Source organism: Pseudopipra pipra, chromosome 5 (genome assembly GCF_036250125.1).
Source record: "Pseudopipra pipra isolate bDixPip1 chromosome 5, bDixPip1.hap1, whole genome shotgun sequence".
Taxonomy (NCBI): Eukaryota; Metazoa; Chordata; class Aves; order Passeriformes; family Pipridae; genus Pseudopipra; species Pseudopipra pipra.
The window spans coordinates 7,252,719-7,271,606 of NC_087553.1; the positions used below are offsets into that span (position 1 = coordinate 7,252,719).

Consider the following 18,888-nt stretch of genomic DNA (forward strand, 5'->3'; position numbering starts at 1 on the left):
ATCTGGAGCATACAACGAAAACAGTTTTGCAGATATTGCACTGATATTCTACTTTCTTGTTATGTCTGTCCACTCCCTCATGCTTTTGATCTGTTGTGCACTTGGATAGAAACCAGTAACAGCAGACAGAAAAGATACTTTCAGTCTCAAAAATATAACAAAGGTATAAAACTCTAAAACTACCAAAAAAAAAAAAAGCTGCACATACTTTCAGGGTGGGGACAGTAAGCACATGACTGAATTATTTAGAAATTCTGAAACAGGAAGATAATAAAATTATTTATAAAGAAGTATATCTACAATATTTAATAATTTAAGGCTCACAAGAAACTAACATATCAAGACAACAGAAGTTTTCTGCTATAGGGTTCAAAGCACCAAATTCACTTCACATACAGGATAACCGGATCTGTATTGATCACAAGTGGAAAACTCTGAAAGTGCTGATCTGCTAATGTTCCTAGTGCTTTAATGATGTCATATTTCACAGGAGTAAGAAATCCCCTCTCAACCATAAATACACTCATACAGATATAAAATATATTGGAATTATTTCAATTTGAAACTACAGTACAAAAGCCCTCAACCTCCCTCCCCCCCCAGTCCATTCATTCTCCACACACACATTCCCCCCAACTCTTTAATACTAAACTTGGAGCAACTGAATTGGTTACAAATTTCCCATTTAAAACCAACCACCATTTACTACAGTAAGTTTCTACGACTTAGATTTTTTACTGTCATAATTTACCAGCTCCTGCATCATGGAGCGTAGCTTATTCTTAGTCTACTTTAAAAATAGGTGACCCTTTGTGTCATGGAAAAAGAACATAAAAACATGTATTCCTGGAGGACTGCTCAGGACAGTGATCAGTTTAGAAAATACAGCCTGACTTAAAAAACTAATTGGTACTAAAAGAATAATTATAGTAGCAAGTTTCTGACACCAGTAAATCTTTCTACATCTCTGAACTCTAACTCTCTCCTCTCCTTACAGGTCTGTTTCCCTATTGGTGTCCAGACAGAGAGCATAGAGGGATTTTCTGAGATCTACATTGCTTTTCGCCTTGATAGTGGCTTTTTCTATGGAGCTGGTGCCATTGTTGAACTCCTCACTGTTTTCCAAGTGCACAACAGATTTGTTCAGAGAGTTTGTACTGGGTCTTCTCTTCACATCCGCCCCCGCTGTGCTGCCCTGAGCACTACTGTGCTCATCTTTGAGGATAGATTGCTCTTCGTGATCAGTCTCTCGGTGGTAGAAGTAGTTGAAGTTGGACACAATGACAGGGACAGGGAGGGCAATGGTGAGCACACCTGCAATGGCACACAAGGAGCCCACAATCTTGCCCCCCACAGTGACAGGTCTCATGTCCCCGTAGCCCACAGTAGTCATGGTTACCACTGCCCACCAGAAAGCATCAGGGATGCTGGAGAAATGAGACTCGGGGTCATCGGCCTCAGCAAAGTAGACAGCGCTGGAGAAGAGGATCACCCCGATGAAGAGGAAGAAGATGAGGAGGCCCAGCTCCCTCATGCTGGCTTTCAAAGTCTGTCCCAAGATCTGAAGCCCCTTGGAGTGCCTGGAGAGCTTGAAGATCCTGAAGACTCTGACCAGACGGATGACCCTGAGGATGGCCAGGGACATGGCTTGCTGCTGGCCCCCTCCCCCATTGCTGCTGCCAGCCCCTGGCTGCTGCTGCTCGTGGGCCAGCTCGGTGCCCAGGGTGATGAAGTAGGGGATGATGGCCACGATGTCGATGATGTTCATGATGTTGCGGGAGAACTCGGGCTTGCTGGGGCAGGCGAAGAAGCGCACGAGGAGCTCGAAGGTGAACCAGATCACACAAGTGGTCTCGATGATGAAGAAGGGGTCAGCCAGGCTGCTGGGGGGCTGCATGGGTGGGGAGTCCCCGGTGGTGCCATTCAAACCTCCACCTTGTGGGGGCAGGGGCACAGGCAACTCCCTCTCATCCCTGAACTCGGGCAGGGTCTCCAGGCAGAAGGTGATGATGGAGATGAGGATGACCAGCACGGAGACGATGGCGATGGCCCGGGCTGAGCTGGAGCTCTCGGGGTACTCAAAGATGAGCCAGACCTGGCGCTGGAACTCATTGCGGGGCAGGGGCTTCTCCTCCTCTTTGATGAAGCCCTCGTCCTCCCGGAAGCGCTCCATGGCCTCCTCACCCAGCTGGTAGAAGCGGATCTCGTCGGCGAAGACATCGATGGAGACATTGACGGGCCGTCGGAGCTTTCCCCCGGACTGGTAGAAGTATAGGATGCCGTCAAAGCTGGGCCGGTTGCGGTCGAAGAAGTACTCGTTGCGGAGCGGGTCGAAGTAGCGGATGCGCTTGTCCGGGTCCCCCAGCAGCGTGTCGGGGAACTGATTGAGGGTGCCCAGCTGGGTCTCGAAGCGCAGCCCGGAGATGTTGATCAGCACCCGCTGGTGGTGCATGGCGCCCGGGTTCACCGCCGCCGCCGCCGCCTCCTCCTCCTCGTCTCCCGCCGCTGCCATGGCCATGCCCCGGCGGTGTCCCCCTTCCTCCGGGGGTCCCACGTCCGCGCCGGGGCGCGGGGCGCGGGGCGGTGGCCGGGGCGGCGCGGGGGGGGCGCGTCCCTCCGCCGGTCGCTCCTCGGGGCCGCTCCCGCGGGGACCCGGCGGGGGCCGCTCCGGCTCCTCGTCCCTCGGCGGGGGCCGCTCGGGCTCCTCGTCCCCCGGCGGCGGTGGCATCGGCGGCGGCGCGGGCGGCGGGGCTCCCTCCTTGCCGTCGCTCAGCTGCGGCGAGCCCGCGATGTGCAGCAAGTTGCCCCGCCAGCGTGCCCGGCCGCCGGCGGCCGCGGCATCTTCGCCACCCGCGATGGCCGTGGTGCCGCCGTTCTCCAGAGTCACCAGCGCGATCTCCATGGGCAGCAGCGGCAGCAGCAGCAGCGGCGGCGGGAGGCAGGCGCGTCTGAGGCGGCGGGCATGCTGCGCTCGCCGGCCCCGCTGCCGCCGCCGCCGGGCACCTCCGGGCGGCCGCCCTGCCCTGCCCTGCCCTGCCCTGCCTTGCCCTGCCCTGCCCTGCCCGACCCGCCTCCCCTCACTGCGCGGCCGAGCGCGGCCGAGCGCGGCCCGGGGGAGCCGCCCGGGGACCCGGATATGAACGAGCGATCATTATATTATGGGCGCTTGACGTCAAAGAGGATCCCTCCTGCTCCGCGCCCCCGTGCAGGCAGCGCCAGCATCCCCCGGGGACAATCGGGATGCCGCGCATCCTATCCCACCGCGCCCCGCCCCGCCCCGCCCCGCCAAAAGGGATCCGCGTCGAGTCGCGGATGAGCTCTGGGAGCGGGTCCCAGCCGTGGGATTCCCACACGTGCCCTGGGGATGCCCACAGGTTTCGCGGCCCGGGGAGCGCTCCGGGGATGCGGGAAGGCGGGCGCCGCGGGTACCTGTGCCCGGGGAGGGGGGGCTAAGCTCGTCCTCCGCCCCCCGGGGCTCCCGCACGCTCCCCCAGCCCTCGCCCCCGCCGCGCCCGGGGATTACGGAGCGGCCCCCCACGCGTGGATTTGCTCGCTAAAGGGATTGCGCGCAGCTGCAAACCCCCACTCACCTCTAATGAAAATCAGAACCGACAGCCCTGGGGATTCCTGGCGCCTCTTGGCGTGTATCTGCCCCCGCGCTTTTCCCAGTGGAATGAGAACAAAGGAAGGGATTGGGTATTTTTATTTAGATTTGCGGTTGCTCTCCCCCTCTCCTCCTCCCCCCGGTTTCTCATGGAATTAGTGCAGCTCCAAAAGGTGCTTCCCACGCCAGCAGACAACATTTCTACCTTCATGTGAGCGTTTGCAAACGGGGCTATTCTTTCCCTCTGATGCATTCTTAAACCCATATCCAAGTCTGAAACATTTCAGTGGATGCACATTTTATTAGAGAAAAGGAATCGAAGCAGCTTTGCACAATGACTTCAGTTACAGTTCAGTAATACAGTCCATGCTAAGATCTCACTTTCTGTATTCAAACCATGAAATCATTCATTCTATTCAAGGTCTACCGGTGAATATACTAAATATGTATATAAATACTGTAGGATGAGAACCTATCTGTATATACACCACTCCACTCTTGTGGCGTTTCTGGGTTTCTAACAAAATCGAGTGTAAATGCGAAATTAAGTGAAAAACCGTTTTGCTTTCCAGTTGGCATCACTGCAGAGACATTTTTCCTGAATCCTTATGGTAATATTCATAGCTCCATCAAGCAGTTTACATAGATTCACCATGCGTAGTGGTTTTCCCTTAATTTAAAACATTACCTCTGTGTATTAAATATGCCCAAAGATATTAAAGGCAGTGCCAAAATAGAAAACCATAATTGCATTAAATAGTTTCTTTAAGTGGTGATTTGCCCGTGTTCTGTAATTTACCTCTGAGAACTGAGTACAGAATCACTGACCTGTTTTGCCACTGTGCCAGTGAAGTAAAGGACCTCTTTACTCACACAAGTAATTCCTAGAAGCAAAATTACAGATAAGTTTCTAGAGCAGCCTCTTTGAAAAGAACAGCCCTCTGATTTAAAGCTATTTAATGGAATAATGTATCAAATTTACAAAATGTAGTATAACAGCCCTTGGGACTAGCAAAGTCCACAATAAATACAGACACACCATAAACACACCTGTGCACTCCAAAAAGTAGTAGCTGATCTGTTGCCAAGGCATGTCAGGGATTATAACCAGAGAAGGGCTTCCACACTGGAAAATTAATCTGGTTTTCCAGCTCTGTCAGCTGCTTTAATGCAAGGCATTCTCCCTCCAAACATTGCCTCAGGAATAATAATATTTCAAGAGGAAACATCCCCAGACATTTGTGATGATGGGCACCACAGAGAGCACAATAAAGTGCACAGAGGGCTAGTAAACTTGCTGCCTCTCAAATGGTTGTATCCATTCTGTCATTCCTTCATCAATAATAGGGAATGCCTGGGAGAGATTACACTGAATTTAAATTCTCCCTTCAAACCAGGTTTCTAGCCTTTCTAAATACTGCATTGTGGTGTTCACATCCTGGATTTGCAGGCAGATGGGATTATGCTAAAGTGCAGAGAAAGACTTGCCCAAATTCATCAGGATGAAAGCCTCACAGAAAACCCTATGAAGAAAACGTATGTTATTAATTGATATCTCAGGAAAATACAGCTTCTTGTATAATGTTTGAGTAACTTGTGACTATTTTGCAGCTTTACCAGTTCTGAGAATTTAGTATGGTATCTGCAGATGTGGGTACAAAGGAAGTAGGGAGAAAAGGGTGAAGAAAAAGGGGTAGGATGATGTTAAAGGGGAAGAAACATCTGCTCCAAGCAGGGATTTTTAAAGGGCAATTTTTGTTTAATAGACTTCATTTTTTGAGTTTGGTGTAAACACCCCAAACTCTTTCTTGAAGAGCAGTCCTACCAGCAGAAAGCCAAGATACTGGAGAGAAAAAATTACATGCAGAATAGGGAAACATATCAAGTGCTGAGATGTGCTGTTAATGTTTTAATTAGGCACTCCCTGATAAAGACTTTATTTGTCCCCATGCTTGTGATTTAGCCAAAAGTACTTCTACCCTGAGCACCTACACACATGAAATCAGTCCCTAACCCTCCACACACCCACACCAAAATTTAGCATTCTCTCCACCTCCCACTGCCACTCAGATCTCCTAATCCAGTTATAACACCTATTGTCCTGTCCTGTGACTGGGATGTTGCTTTCCCCCCCCCATCTTTTCCACACGATGGCATTAGTGACTTATCCCACAGCCTCATTTGCAGGTTTTCTCCCGAGGCTGGAAAAGTTGGACTCACCTGGCTAGGCAACTAACACCTAGGAAAGGTTCATACAAGTTTTGCAGAAGAAATGCTGCCCAAGCCAGAGATTCTCTTTCACCTAAAGGCAGGCTGTACCCACAACACTACCTTACCAACACTTCCATGGGAAGAAAACATGGATCACATCCTTAGGCCCAGCAGAGCCATCATGTCAGGGACGTGAAAAATATGCACCTATGGCACAGGTTGCCCAGAGAAGCTGTGGCTGCCCCATCCCTGGAAGTGTCCAAGGCCAGGTTGGATGGGGCTCTGAGCAACCTGGGATAGTGGGAGATGTCCCTGCCCATGGCAGGGGGTTGGAACGAGATGATCTTTAAGGTGCCCTTCCAATCCAGGCCATTCTGTGATCCTGTGATTCTACCTACCCACACCCAAACACACCTACACACACACTACACACCCTCTGGTGCACCTGACTAAGGACACCTTAGGGTCAACCAGTCTTTTCACAGATACTCCCTCTTGGGCCATCCCTATGATTGACAATGAGTAGCAGCATCACAAAAATAAATACAAAATGCTGAGATGTGGAGAGATGCACACCAGCCTCAAGGCTTATTCTGCCCACAGCCCCCTTGCTTCTCTGTGGCAGTGGGGCTCCGTGTGTCTCCCCACAGGAGACAGGGGCCCCACTAATGTGCCTCATGGGGCGACTCCTTTTTTTTTCCTTCTCCATGTGTTGACTAAATAACAGTGCCATTGTGGCAGATGGTGAGGAAATCATGTGAAGCCGAGAAGACACCGAAGGGGTTAAAGGCAAATCCGTGCCCCCGCCACTTGGTTAATTCCTTGCAGCCTGATCCTGTGTTGAGATGATTCAGGCCAGAGAGAGAGACTGCCACAGTCCCCAGGAGAGACCCCAGGGAAAAGACTCGTATTTCCTGTTCAGGAGGATTAAGTACAAGGCCATTGAAAAAATCACAGTAAACATCTGGATGTGAGCACTCCATCTATCAAGCCCTAATCCATGAAGTTATTCATTAATGAATTCAGCAAATTCACACTGTTCTATATATAGGGTTGTTGGCTAGTAGGTGTTTTACATCTATACCCACAGATTTTTATTTTTTGTACGAAGCAATCTGCTGTATTCTGCTTTTGTTTGATTAATTGTTTAGAGTAATTCTTTCGCCTCTTAAAAAAAAAAACCACACACCACTATATTTTCTGATAATATACAAAAATCCAATAGTTAAAACCCAACCACGTTCCTGCCTTTGCTTTGCAATTTTAAGCCCAGGTTCCTCTGGAAACTTTCCATCACACGGGGATGGAAAAAACATTAAATAATAATTGATTTTCTTTTCTGTATTTTGTTTTGATTAAAATGAGAATCCCTCTCATTTATCTTCAGACAGAAAGTAAGCATTGAGTAAATGGTCTGGTTAATTCAAAAGTAATTTGATCACAACATCCATAATTTACATTGACTGGAACAGCAGGAAAGATGCTGAGCACTAGCAGATATCAAGCTTATTCATTTAAACAGACTACTTCCATTATGCTTTACATCTTGTCCATGTAAACTACTCTAAGAACTATAATGACCCACATTTTATAAGGGGGAGACTTACACACAACTCTGCCCTTAAATGTCATGTTAAGCTTGAGTAACACCCCAGCCTGCTCACTGCAAACCAGGCTGTGGAGCTGAGCATGTTGTTTTCCACACAGCTGTGGCAGCTTGTTTCCAGAGAATTCTGCAGTGGAATCAGCATTTGGCCAAGAGGTTTGTACAAATCCAGCTGCGACAGGATATTTTCAACTCATCCTCAAAGCTTTGGACTCTGCCAGACAGCATGAGCTACCCAAACTTGCAATTTATAATTCCCAGCCCTTTCGACTTCCAGTGCTTTGCTGTGGTGTAATCTTAAATTCCAGGGACTTGATCTTAGAGGGAAAATCCCATTCTGTGCCTTTATTTTCTGCTAAATTCAGGGGCACATACCTGTACTCTCAAGTTTTTGCTCTTGTTTCAACAGAATGGCCCAGGTGGACAGTTCCAACTGTGACAACACAATTTAAAACAGAATGAAGACAAGTGAACTCTGAAGGAATAAAGTATCAAGACCTGCAGAGCCACTCAGATACACCAATCCAATTTTATCTTCCCTGCTAGTGCAAATACTCTCACAAGTGAATTTTGCTTGCATCAATGCTTCTGTGAGGATTGTACTCCACACCAATGCCTATTCCTCTGTGGTGTTTCTGGGCAGACTTAATCCCTCCTTATCAGAAACAGAAAATACTTCATTTTCATCCTATGCCATTGAAGTGACACTGACAAAAAGCTCTTACCAATTCAAAAATGCAAGATCAGGCCCCTCATTCAGGCTGTGAGGAAGAGGGACAGGAACAGGTAGATGAAAGGTTGCATGTCTAGGACAAATATTGTCAGTGGTGTCTGATTTAGGTGACCAGTCATTTATTTCAAGTTGTCAGGTGACAAAATCACACTTTTGTATTTTGTTACCAGCTATGTGGCCAGTCACACTCCAGAATCCATGGCAGGAAGCTCTGTCATACACAGATACAAATTCAGCTGCACAGGCTGCTTTAAAAAAAAACAAACTAGATGGCATGTTTACAAATTTATACATTTTAAGAAGCAGTGGATTTGCAAAAGCATGGAGTAATCTCATTCAAATTTCCTGCTCATTTCTAATCTTCAAGTGGCTGTGAATTATGAATGAATCAAGGAAAATCAAAATATGTGATGCTTACTCTGGTATAAAATTATTAGTGAAGCCTTTGAAGTTAGTAACTGCAATCTGAAAAAGTTTATGTGAGGGGAAACTGAAGTTGGGACCTACTCATGAACCCCTCATGTACATGAGAAAGAGCATTAGATTGCTTTGTAAGCACAGATCATTCACTCAGCTGCAGGAAATTATGCTCTACCATGAAATGAGAGGGCTCAATGTACTGATGGTTTAAGCAAGAGAGGGTTGTGAGTATTTAAGTGGACAGGAGTAATGAAACAGCTTTGCTTGCACTGAGTCTTCAGTGCTGGAGAGGCCCCCGGGGAAATCCTCAAAATGAGCACAGTACGTGAGATACACTGCAGGTCTTTTTTTCCTGCCTTTCCAACTAAAGTGAAAGGGAAGAATGAGGGACCCACCCAGAGGTTTGCTACTTAAAATTCTAACAAAAGTAGAATTCCAGTATGCAAAAGCAGGACCGTTTATTTAGTAATTAGCATGGAAAAATATTTGACAGGGAGAAAAACAACTTGCACAGTTGTAAAAATAAGCCCTGCTCTGCTTTCCATACTCACCAGTAACAATCAGAAGAAAGACTACTCAAATTAAAGGAATGATGTTTAAGATGTGCCATTGTGGTTCAGACTAGCTCTGGTCCTCTGGACATTCCCAGTGGAGTCAGACTTTTTTACATACAAGGTGGATTTGGCTTGGCGATGGCAATGCACCATGTTACCAATTCTAATCCTCTCCTTCATGACCTTTGTGTTTCAACTGTGAAAATATCACTACTCCATACTACTAGTTTTAGTCAACAAAGCAGAGTGCAATAAATAAATGCCACTTCGTAGTTTAAAATCTGAATTTAGGCTCTTCAAAGCACTGCCACATCAAAACTTTAACAGTATTTAACTGTCTGAAGATGAATATAAGTGCAAAATTCTGGCTGTAATGGATTTAGGAGTAAAACAGAAGCCAATAAATAATGTGTTAAAGTCAGTGGAGCTATGGAGCCCTGCACTAGGCAATGAATCGACTTTATACATTTGGTATTTATACAAATATTAGGTAGTGGAGGTGGTTGCTTATGGTGTTGTTAAACTCTTCACGTTTGATGAGAAGCAAAATTTTAAAATAATAATATTAAAAATAATAAAAAAATGGAGGAAAAATGTTATGAATAGGGAACCTCAGTCCATTCTAGTAAAATTATGGCACCTATAAGGAGCAATACCAAGTAGTCTTCATGCATTAAAAGTTCTCTGTTGTTATGAGAGCAACCAAAGGCAAATAAGCATTCCAGAAAACGGTACATGGTGGTTCTTACTGCACTTCCTTAGGATGAAAGTGCTAAAAATGCCTTCTTTCACTTCAGGACAGTGAAGGGACTTGTCCAGCCAGACAACATAATGTCCAACTTCCTTCATGCTCATGCTTATATAAAGTTAAACCATTAGGGTCATATAGCTGTATTTCACCCCATTTCTAGCAGGAGCTTTGGGATGCAGTGTACAGGTGAGTGCATCCTGCAGTCCCAGTGAGTTCCTGGCTACTTGGGCATTGCTTGGACAAGGCTGGAGGCACGTGGCCCTGCCTGATCCAGAGCAGCAAGCTGAGATAATTTTATTAATGCAAAGAAACCCTCTACAGCCTAAGAAATGAGACAAGGGAGTTGTGGTTGGATGCCAGACCTTGGAAACTGATGGGAGGGAAAAAGAGCTTCCTGTGCTAATTTCACAAAGCCTGCTATGCTGGGGACTACTTGGCTTAGCTTTACCTCAGCCTTATTAAACAAGCTCCTCAATACCTTAATCCCTGGCTTTGTCCTTCCTTTTCTCTCCCTAACTTGAGGTATTTGAAGGCAGGATATGAGCCTCACACACACTCCCCAAAAGACATTTTTCTTCCTGCAACCCCATTACAAGCAGCAGAGAATGTGCAAGTTCCTCAGCCTCTGCTCAGTGTCCTATTTGATTTCCTTTAAGTGAGCTTCTCCTGCTTCCCCCTAATGTAGGTCCGGTAGTAGAAGTGTAGGAAGAGAGCCATGAGGCTGAGGACGTAGAGGAAGACTGCAGTGTTGAAGCCATCTGGGAACGGGCATTCTGTGAAGAGGTTGTAGGAAGAATGAGCAGCAATGGCCACAAACTGGCACTGGAAGAGGGGGGAAAAAGAAGAAGCCGGATTAGGGAACCTACCTGAGGTATAGCTCAACTGACCATTAGGGCCACCACAACAACTGCCACAACATCCTAGCAGTACCCTCAACCCAGAGCACCACCTGCTTGCCTCTCCTGATGTCCCTGGAAAACTTGTCTTTCAAGCTCAATGGTGTTTTCCCAACATGGAAGGGTGTCAACTGTCCATCAAACACTGAGGCTTGTCCACTGCTTCAGGGGTCAGGTTTGGAATCCAGCCTCTTCTGCAAGGAGCAGATCACTGCCCTTGTGCCACTCCTCTGCCATGGGCCAGTAGCTGAGATCTTGGAATATGGAAACTAGAGGTTTCCTCCCCATTGGTAATCAGATTATTATACTCAGGAAGATTTTGATTTGCATTTTAGCTTACAGAGAGGAATTACAGATACTATCTTTGTTAATTTAAACATTAATCCTCTTTTTTTTTTTTTTTGGTATGTTACTAAGTGACCTGTCTCAATACCCTGAAGCAATGAGTTCTACCTACCACAAGGATGTTAAATGAAAATTTATTTCCTGAGCTATAATTCATGGAACAAATACTTTTTCATTTTATTCAATGCTTTTTTGTTCTACTTTGCCATTCAGGATAAGTAAGAACTCTGGACCACTTCACTGCACCACTATTTTATATATATACCCTCTTCCTCTTCTCTGGTAATTGCATACTTTTTGTTTCCATAACTTCTCTTTGTGTGGAAATAACTCTCCTACAATCACTGCCCTTGTCTGGAACATTGCATTTATGGTGTATCTTTGAAAAAACACAGGGTTTTCAGGATTTTTCCCATCTCTTCACAGATGTGGGAGAGAAAATCCGAAGGGATACTCTGCAGAAAGAGTCAAACTCACATATTTCTCTTTAACTCACCCGTTTGCTGACAGTTAGACACACCCTTCCTTTTTGAAGGAACCGAATGAAGGCTGCCCAATCTCCTGCCCTACTGAGAATCCAAAGCTTCCCTGAGTTACTGCCCCACACCTCCCAAAATCAAGCTGAGTTTCCAGGGCTCCAGAGAGGAAACATAAAAGGGAGAAATCTAACCATAAAACCACAGGGTTAACTTTTTTCCTCTCCTTCCCATTACAAAGCTGGGGCTCATTATTTGGTCACTGAAGGGCCCTCGTGAGTTTTCTGAAATTCAGAGCGGGTTCACCTGTCATAGTGGTACATAAGGACACCTAAGGACATGGTGATTTCTGTGGGGAGCAAACAAAGACTTGAGCCAGGTAGGTGCCAGACAGCAGGGGCCATCACACCCAACACAGAGAAGTGCAGAGATGAACACATGGAACTAATTACCAGCTGCATGATGGTCAGGTAGCGCTTCCACCACAGGTAACGGTGCATCCGTGGTCCCAGGCTGGCCAGGGCATAATAGCCATACATGAAGATGTGGACAAAGGAGTTCAGCATCCCAATAAAGAAGGCTGAGGAGCGAAGAAGTGAGGATGAACAAGACACACAACCCATGCAAGACTAACCCTGTGAAGAGCTCACAGACACTATGATGATGCTTTCAAAAAACATCACATCACCCCTACACATGAACCTTCAGTCTAGGCTCCGTCTTGGAAGCATGCCCTCTTCTTCCTTCTCCTTTCAGCATACAGAATCAGAGAATCATGGAATGGTTTGGATTGGAAGGGACCTCAAAGACCATCTTGTTCCATCCCCTTGCCATGGGCAGGGACACTTTCCACTAGACCAGGTTGTTCAAAGCTCTGTCCAACTTGGCCTTGAACAGTGCCAGGGTTGGGGCATCTCAATATATCCAGCCCATATCTAGACTTTGGAGACAGAGAAGAGCTTCAAAGGCAGAGGAGAGAATTTTTTATCTTCTGACCTAAGCATTTCATGACATTCCAGTGTCAACACCATGTAGCCTAAATGGCTTCCCAAAAAGGAACACCCCAGCATCTTGTATAGGGCCTAGTTAGTACTCAGATGCTTCTCTTCCAGAGGAGCAAACAGGAGAAGCACTCTGGGTCTGGATCAGAAAGAGCAGTAAACGAAATGGAGAGCCAGAACCTGGGCTGCTGCACCAGGCCCTCCGAGTGGGAAGCAAGGGAGTGCTGATCGGTGATGAGACATACATAGACCTTGTGTAGGATGTTATTTCTTCTGTTTGGACACATTCTGTTGGCACATTCTCATTCTGGATGACGCAGTGAATGTAGCAGTCTAAATAGCCCAAAGAGCAGAGCAGATGGTATCATCTCAAATGCACATGTTTTTCACACCTTTGGAACTAGGTGAGCTTCCTACCTGCCAGTCAGCCCATCTGCACTGTTAATGCTACCTCCACAGCCCAAAAAACCCCTGAAACACTAGGTTTTCTCACATACCTTGTCCTCCAGGCACATATTTGACCCCTGACCACCAGTTGAACAGCATAGTGCCATGATGGTACACGTGAAGGAAAGTCACCTGCTCTTGTTTCTTGCGCAGAATAAAGAAAACCTGGAAGAAGCCAGACAAAGGAAAGCCTTAAGTCAACGTGTTTAGACTAAATATTTCACAATAAAAAGTTTTAAAAATAGCTAATGATGATTCTCAGTCTCCCAAACCCATTTGCTCTGCTCTTGATAAAAACTGGTGAAAAAACAACACATGCAATAGATCTTATATTATCTAGAATGGGGGGAAACTGGAAAGCAGAATTTCTCCCACAGAGCCAGAATTTTTATCTTTGGATTCAGGTCCCAAGGTCTGAAGAGGACACATTTGAGACTGACTGAGCTTTCATACAATTTGCAGCTGCTTGGGTCTGGTTGGTTTCAGGACATAGGTTAGATGTTTGCTGGTACCAGACAACAATCCAAAGAAAAAGCGCTGTGTTGAATGCCCAAACCTTTCTGGAATTTGAATGAGTAAAGAGAATGGTTTTGCCAGATGAGTATGTGTCAGGGCACTGTATTTTAGCATGCACATGCTTACACACATAACAAAAAAATGAACCTGCTTTTCAGGGACTTAGAATTGTCAAAAAGCTGCTTTTGTTGCTGATGGAAACAGAGAGAGGAATGCCCAAACCACTGGCAATGGGCCTGGAAGGGCTCTGGATGCTGATTCACATTTCAGACAGTGTGTTGTCCCCAAAGAACACTGGACTGTGAAGATTTAGGCCAGAACACAGCTTTCTTCTGCTGAGCAAGCAGGGAGGTGGGATTTCCTCGTTAGTTCAGTCATTTAGTTACTTCCTTTATGAAGTGGTACTTCTTTCAAGTGAGCTTTCAACGTCACATGGGGAACAAACCTTTAGTGCACAGCTTTGGGACAATCTGTGGCAGCAAAGACACCAGAACACATTGTCCACTTGCAGTTTCTTTACTGCCCAACTAACCAGTATTAAACCACTGTTGCCAGACAGGCAGTGGCACAGCAGCGAAGATTTTGGGGGACCCCCTTGCAATAGCCAAGGCGAAAGCCTCTCCCTTAGCATTGTGCCCACACACAGGAAGAGTGCTGGGGAGTGAGGATGTGCAGCCACTGGAATGGAGACAGACAAAGCAGGTAGCAGCAATTCCTTCCTGGAAAGAAGCTTTTGAGGAAGCCTTGCAGCACAGTATCCAGCAGTGCTGCTGGGCTCTCACAGGCCAAACACTGTCAAAAAGCAGCCTGCAGAAGCTGAGCCCTCTTCTTTAACAGCATCAGCCTTCGTTCCCACAAACAGGCAGAGCACAACACAGGAAATCAGCTCTTACTGAAAAGCACCGAGCAAATCAATACAGGATCAGCCGAGGACATTAACTTTTGGCACCCTGCCCCTTTCTGACAAGGAAGTGATTTATTTCCAGCACCAATCCCGCTATGGAGCTCAACCCTCCTTACCGTATCCAGTAGCTCGATGACTTTGGAGAAGAAGAACCACCAACACACTTTTGCCATCTGCTGGGCAGCACAAGGCACCGCGGTTAGACCTTTATCCAAAATCAACATATTTTCAACCATGCACTATGTGAACCCTGCCCACTCGGGAACAGGAAAAATTAAGGAGTTCTTCTGGGCTTTTTTGTTTGTTTGTTTTTGCCTGATAGCAAATATTTGAAAAGCTGAAAAGATAATATCCATGCTTGCATCTGTTCAAAGCCTGGTTACATCTGGAAGCGAAGCATAATACCTCCAAATTCTAACTGAAAAAAACCTCATGCAACATTTTGGAAAGCTGAAGCTGGTGTGACCCAACACCCCTGTGATGACCGGACAAGGAATAATTTTAGCCAAATCCCTGTGCTAAAGGAAATGTTGAGTAAGACTAATGTCACGCAAAGTTAAGGATATAAAAATTGGTTTTCTTGTTGAAAGTGATCACCCAGAATCCTTACAATCAATGCAAAGAGTTACATATATTTCAGAGTTAATTTGAAATATCTGTAATAAACATCTATCTTCAGAATGTAAGATCAACCTCTCTGCAGTGATCGAAGAGCAAACTTAGATGGCTGTGTTGACTGATGATGATTGATTTTAGAGAACTAAAGTGAAATGCAACAGTTTAAGTAGATAATTTAGTGAAATAGATTTACAAGCAATAAATCGGAGTAAAAGCCTTCTTAGGCATGCAAATTGCTCTTTATGAGCAAAATAATCTTCACACCCATGGGAGGGCAGAGCCTAAGACAAGCTTTCTATAGAACTGTACCCGCATTCCTAGTTCACTCCAGCTGTAATCCACTGGCTGGCACAGGTAGCTGTAGTTGCCCAAGACTGAAGTTACCAAAAACTGAAACAAAGGAAAAGCAATAGAAATCAATTTTCTGTTCAAAGTCATCTGTTCCAAAAAGATATGCACATTAATGATAAGGTAATCTAATTCTCACTGACAGAAAATCCATGTAATTTATACAGCTGAGCAAACAGTAAAAACCTAAAACAAAGTACTTCACATCCTTGCTGGAATCTCAAAAAGAAAATTTGGCCTGGGCATATTTGTAGCTCCTTATGTAATCGCTGGAATGCTCAAACTTACTTCATCAGGAACAGTGAATTCTAGTCCTCAGATGAAGTAATGTTTGCTCAAAGAAAAAAAAAAAAGCAGTTTGTGTTAATGTAACAATTGTGATACAAACTAAAAGGGCATATTTGTCAACATCAAAATGTTTTTGGAACCTATTTGGCTGTATTCCCTTGAAGAGTTTTTGGTGGCCTAAATAAAAAAGGGAAAGGTTTGTAGAAAGAAGAAGCAGGAAACAATGTCCTCAACACTCCCAGCAGCAGGAAGCTGCAGTGTGCTTGGCTTGACTCCTGAAGAGGACTGCCCAAGTCTGGAAAATCATAGAATCGTAGAATGTTAAGGGGTTGGAAGGGACCTTAGAGATCATCTAGCCCCAACCCCCCTGTCGTGTGCAGGGACACGCCCCACTAGAACAGTGTTCCTCACTCTCAGAGACAGGTCCCCTCACCAGTCAGTCACGAAACAAAATGAGGTTCTACGTCCTCCATACGTTCTGTGTTTAACACAGAGATCTCAACCTTCAGCTCATTCGTTCAGGAACGTTTCAGTGTTAATTTTATGAATGACAGGAAGATCGAGAAACAGGAGGGAATGTGGTACAGCAGGGCAACACTGCTCCTCTTGTGGCAAAACAGGGACACGTCCAAGCCAGCTCCCACTCCCTTCATTAAAGTCCATCAGCAAATGCTGTTTCAAATGGTTCTGGCTTTCAAACCCTTCCCAGGTGCTTGCCTGGGAGCCAATCCTGCCTCCTCACCTCGTAAAACATGTAGCATGACAATGCCATCATGGCTAGATTGTAGGCCACCAGCAGGCCCCTGAGCTCCAGGGGTCTCTGCTGCCGCATGAAGAAGGGCCCCAGGGCCACGACAAGGAGGTAGGAGGCAAAGATAAGTGTGACTGGAAGTGGAGAGTAGACCAGTGGCCATGGGTCTGTCCTTGGATCTGAAAAGCAAAACACACAGCCAAAGCTGGCACACCCCGCACACTGCAGGGCAGATATCTTCATTTACCTCCCTTCTGCACGCTCCCTGGTAAACAAAAAGTTGGTATCTCGGGTGTCTTTACAAAGCTCTGCCACAGTCCTTCTCCTGCCCTGGAGTTCCACGTGCCAGACTCTGCCAAAAGGCTTTAGCACAACACTGGGGCTGGGACTGCAGTTCTGGAAGACAGACCTTTCCTGTGATGAGCTGGAGCCCCTTCCCACAGGCTGCAAGACCGCCCCACACCTGGGCAAGAGAAGAAGTCCAGGGCACCGTGCAGGGATGGACAGAACCAACCAAACCAACAGTGGCTTTTCAGGAGTGTAAATCTTTCCTGCTTTTCCCGTTATTTCCTTTCTGCCACACAATTCTGAAGACATCTGAAATTCCCCACACCTTCATTTTTATACCTGTATTCACTAGGAAATGACATTCAAACTCTTATCTCTGCTAAAACAGCCCTTCAGTCCTACAGGAAAGGGAATCTCAATGGACTTTCTGTCACGCCACCTCCTCCTAATCCTGCCTCATCACCCACAGAAGTGCAAGATACATTCTATTTGCAAAAGCATTCAGTTCCCATTCAAGCTTTCCTCTCCTGTTTCCATTGTGGTCACTGCTCTGTTAAACTTCCTTAGCATCACCCTTTGCATCCTGATCTGCCACTCCCAAGCTCCAGACCCCTCACACTGTTTTAGCCCTGGGTTGCTTGTGGAAATCCTCTATTGAATTTTAGTCATTGGCTCACTGGTGATTTTTTCTTTTAAATTCTACATCTGTCCACATGACTCTGTTAATCCCCATCCATTCTAAACCTTCCAGTTCTTTGCTATGGCTGTAAAGGGCTGTGCCAGGAGCTGTTTGGCATTCCATTTCTCTATTTAACGGTTTGTCAGAAGTCCTGAATCCTAATTTTCACTCTCTCCTTAAATTCAAATCCTGAAACATTTACAGTCTGAGCATCATGTCCCACATCCTCCTCCTGCCAAAGCCAAGATGCAGACCTGCCATCCTACCTTAACGGCATTTTGTGGCTTTTCCTTACATCCAGGGACCCAACAGAGCCCTTTTGGACCGAACTGGATTGGCAGAACCTCTAGCTATTGAAGATTTGAAGTCTCCTCACTGTAAAATGTCAAATGTCAAGCCACTGAGAACTGGTTTCTGTCAATATGTCATTTGATAATGGGTTTTACTGGCATCACAAAGAGTTTAAACCTCAAAATATTAACTCTTTGGTCTAATAAGCTTTTCCATGGCACATGAATATGCACTTCCTTTAGTATTCCAGACTTAACAGGCAATCCTGAGCATATATTGCTCCTCGTCCTCTCAGAGACCATTGTACATTGAACATAAAGCTGCTGAGACAGGGGAAATCCCCCATTCTTTCATTCCTTTCTTTGATCCAGCTGGAGTGTCCCTAAGATATAATTAAAGACTTAAGGGAAGTTTGTCACTATGGAGAAATCTGCCAGATGAAAAAAATGCGGGCTCCTATGAGGATCATGTTCCCTCTAGGTTTGTCCTTGATCATGCTACATAAACAAAAATTCCTGTTTTAAAACAGCATTTCTACCTACCTCCACTTTCAAGAACCCAGTTGTAGAATTCCTGAGTTTTCTGCCAGGTTGAAGCCATCACAAGTTCTGGAAAGAAATTAGAATTAGCATCCTCAGGATCATATTAACCCTATTTATCCTAGCCTTGACTGAGTCTTAAATAAGGAGGCTCCTTAGACAAAGACTCAGGACCACAGCTAATGGAAAGAAAATAGCTTGCTTTCTAGGAACTTATATTTTAGACTAGGATTAAAGTCACACTTAAAAAAGGAAAGAAGAGAACCCCCTGCAACGATTAGCTATTTAACTTCCAGATTTTATTTATTTCATCAAATTAATAGTAGTTTATTATTTAACTTCTAGATTTTGATATTTTGTTGAGGTTTCACCTCTAGAAAGTACTCTGAGTAGCTGCATGTGAACTACCAGAGCCAGGAGCTTCATGTACCGTGCTGGGAAATCAGTCACACAATATTTTGTGTAAAGCATTATGGTCACAACTTCCACATGAGGACATAACACCAGGTGGCATCACTGCATCCTTCTTTCTGCAGGCATTTTTGGATATTCCCAACGCTAGAAGGCAGTTAGGGATTAATTCAGTACTGCTGCAACTCCAGAGGTGTTAAAAGAGCTATGT

General features: G+C 45.7%; 2 protein-coding genes across 5 annotated transcripts in view; both read right to left on the reverse strand.

The window, feature by feature from the left end:
* Positions 1-18,888, reverse strand: part of LOC135414046 (very long chain fatty acid elongase 4-like) — a 52,806-nt gene that overhangs the window by 23,017 nt on the left and 10,901 nt on the right. For 2 of the 4 annotated variants that reach the window (XM_064654298.1, XM_064654297.1), the window contains 7 exons: positions 18,270-18,335; positions 16,461-16,648; positions 15,392-15,472; positions 14,581-14,640; positions 13,095-13,209; positions 12,049-12,176; positions 6,988-10,701 (listed from right to left, as the gene is read on the reverse strand). In XM_064654298.1, coding sequence (XP_064510368.1) covers positions 10,531-10,701; positions 12,049-12,176; positions 13,095-13,209; positions 14,581-14,640; positions 15,392-15,472; positions 16,461-16,648; positions 18,270-18,327 — 801 coding nt within the window. In that variant the 5' untranslated portion in view covers positions 18,328-18,335 and the 3' untranslated portion in view covers positions 6,988-10,530. Of the gene's footprint in view, positions 1-6,987; positions 10,702-12,048; positions 12,177-13,094; positions 13,210-14,580; positions 14,641-15,391; positions 15,473-16,460; positions 16,649-18,269; positions 18,336-18,888 lie in introns of those variants that run through there. The other 2 variants (XM_064654299.1, XM_064654300.1) reach the window with 2 other exon arrangements.
* Positions 442-3,010, reverse strand: LOC135414043 (potassium voltage-gated channel subfamily A member 5-like). The gene has a single exon (XM_064654296.1). The coding sequence runs from the start codon at positions 2,900-2,902 to the stop codon at positions 992-994; it is 1,911 nt and encodes a 636-aa protein (XP_064510366.1). The 5' UTR covers positions 2,903-3,010; the 3' UTR covers positions 442-991.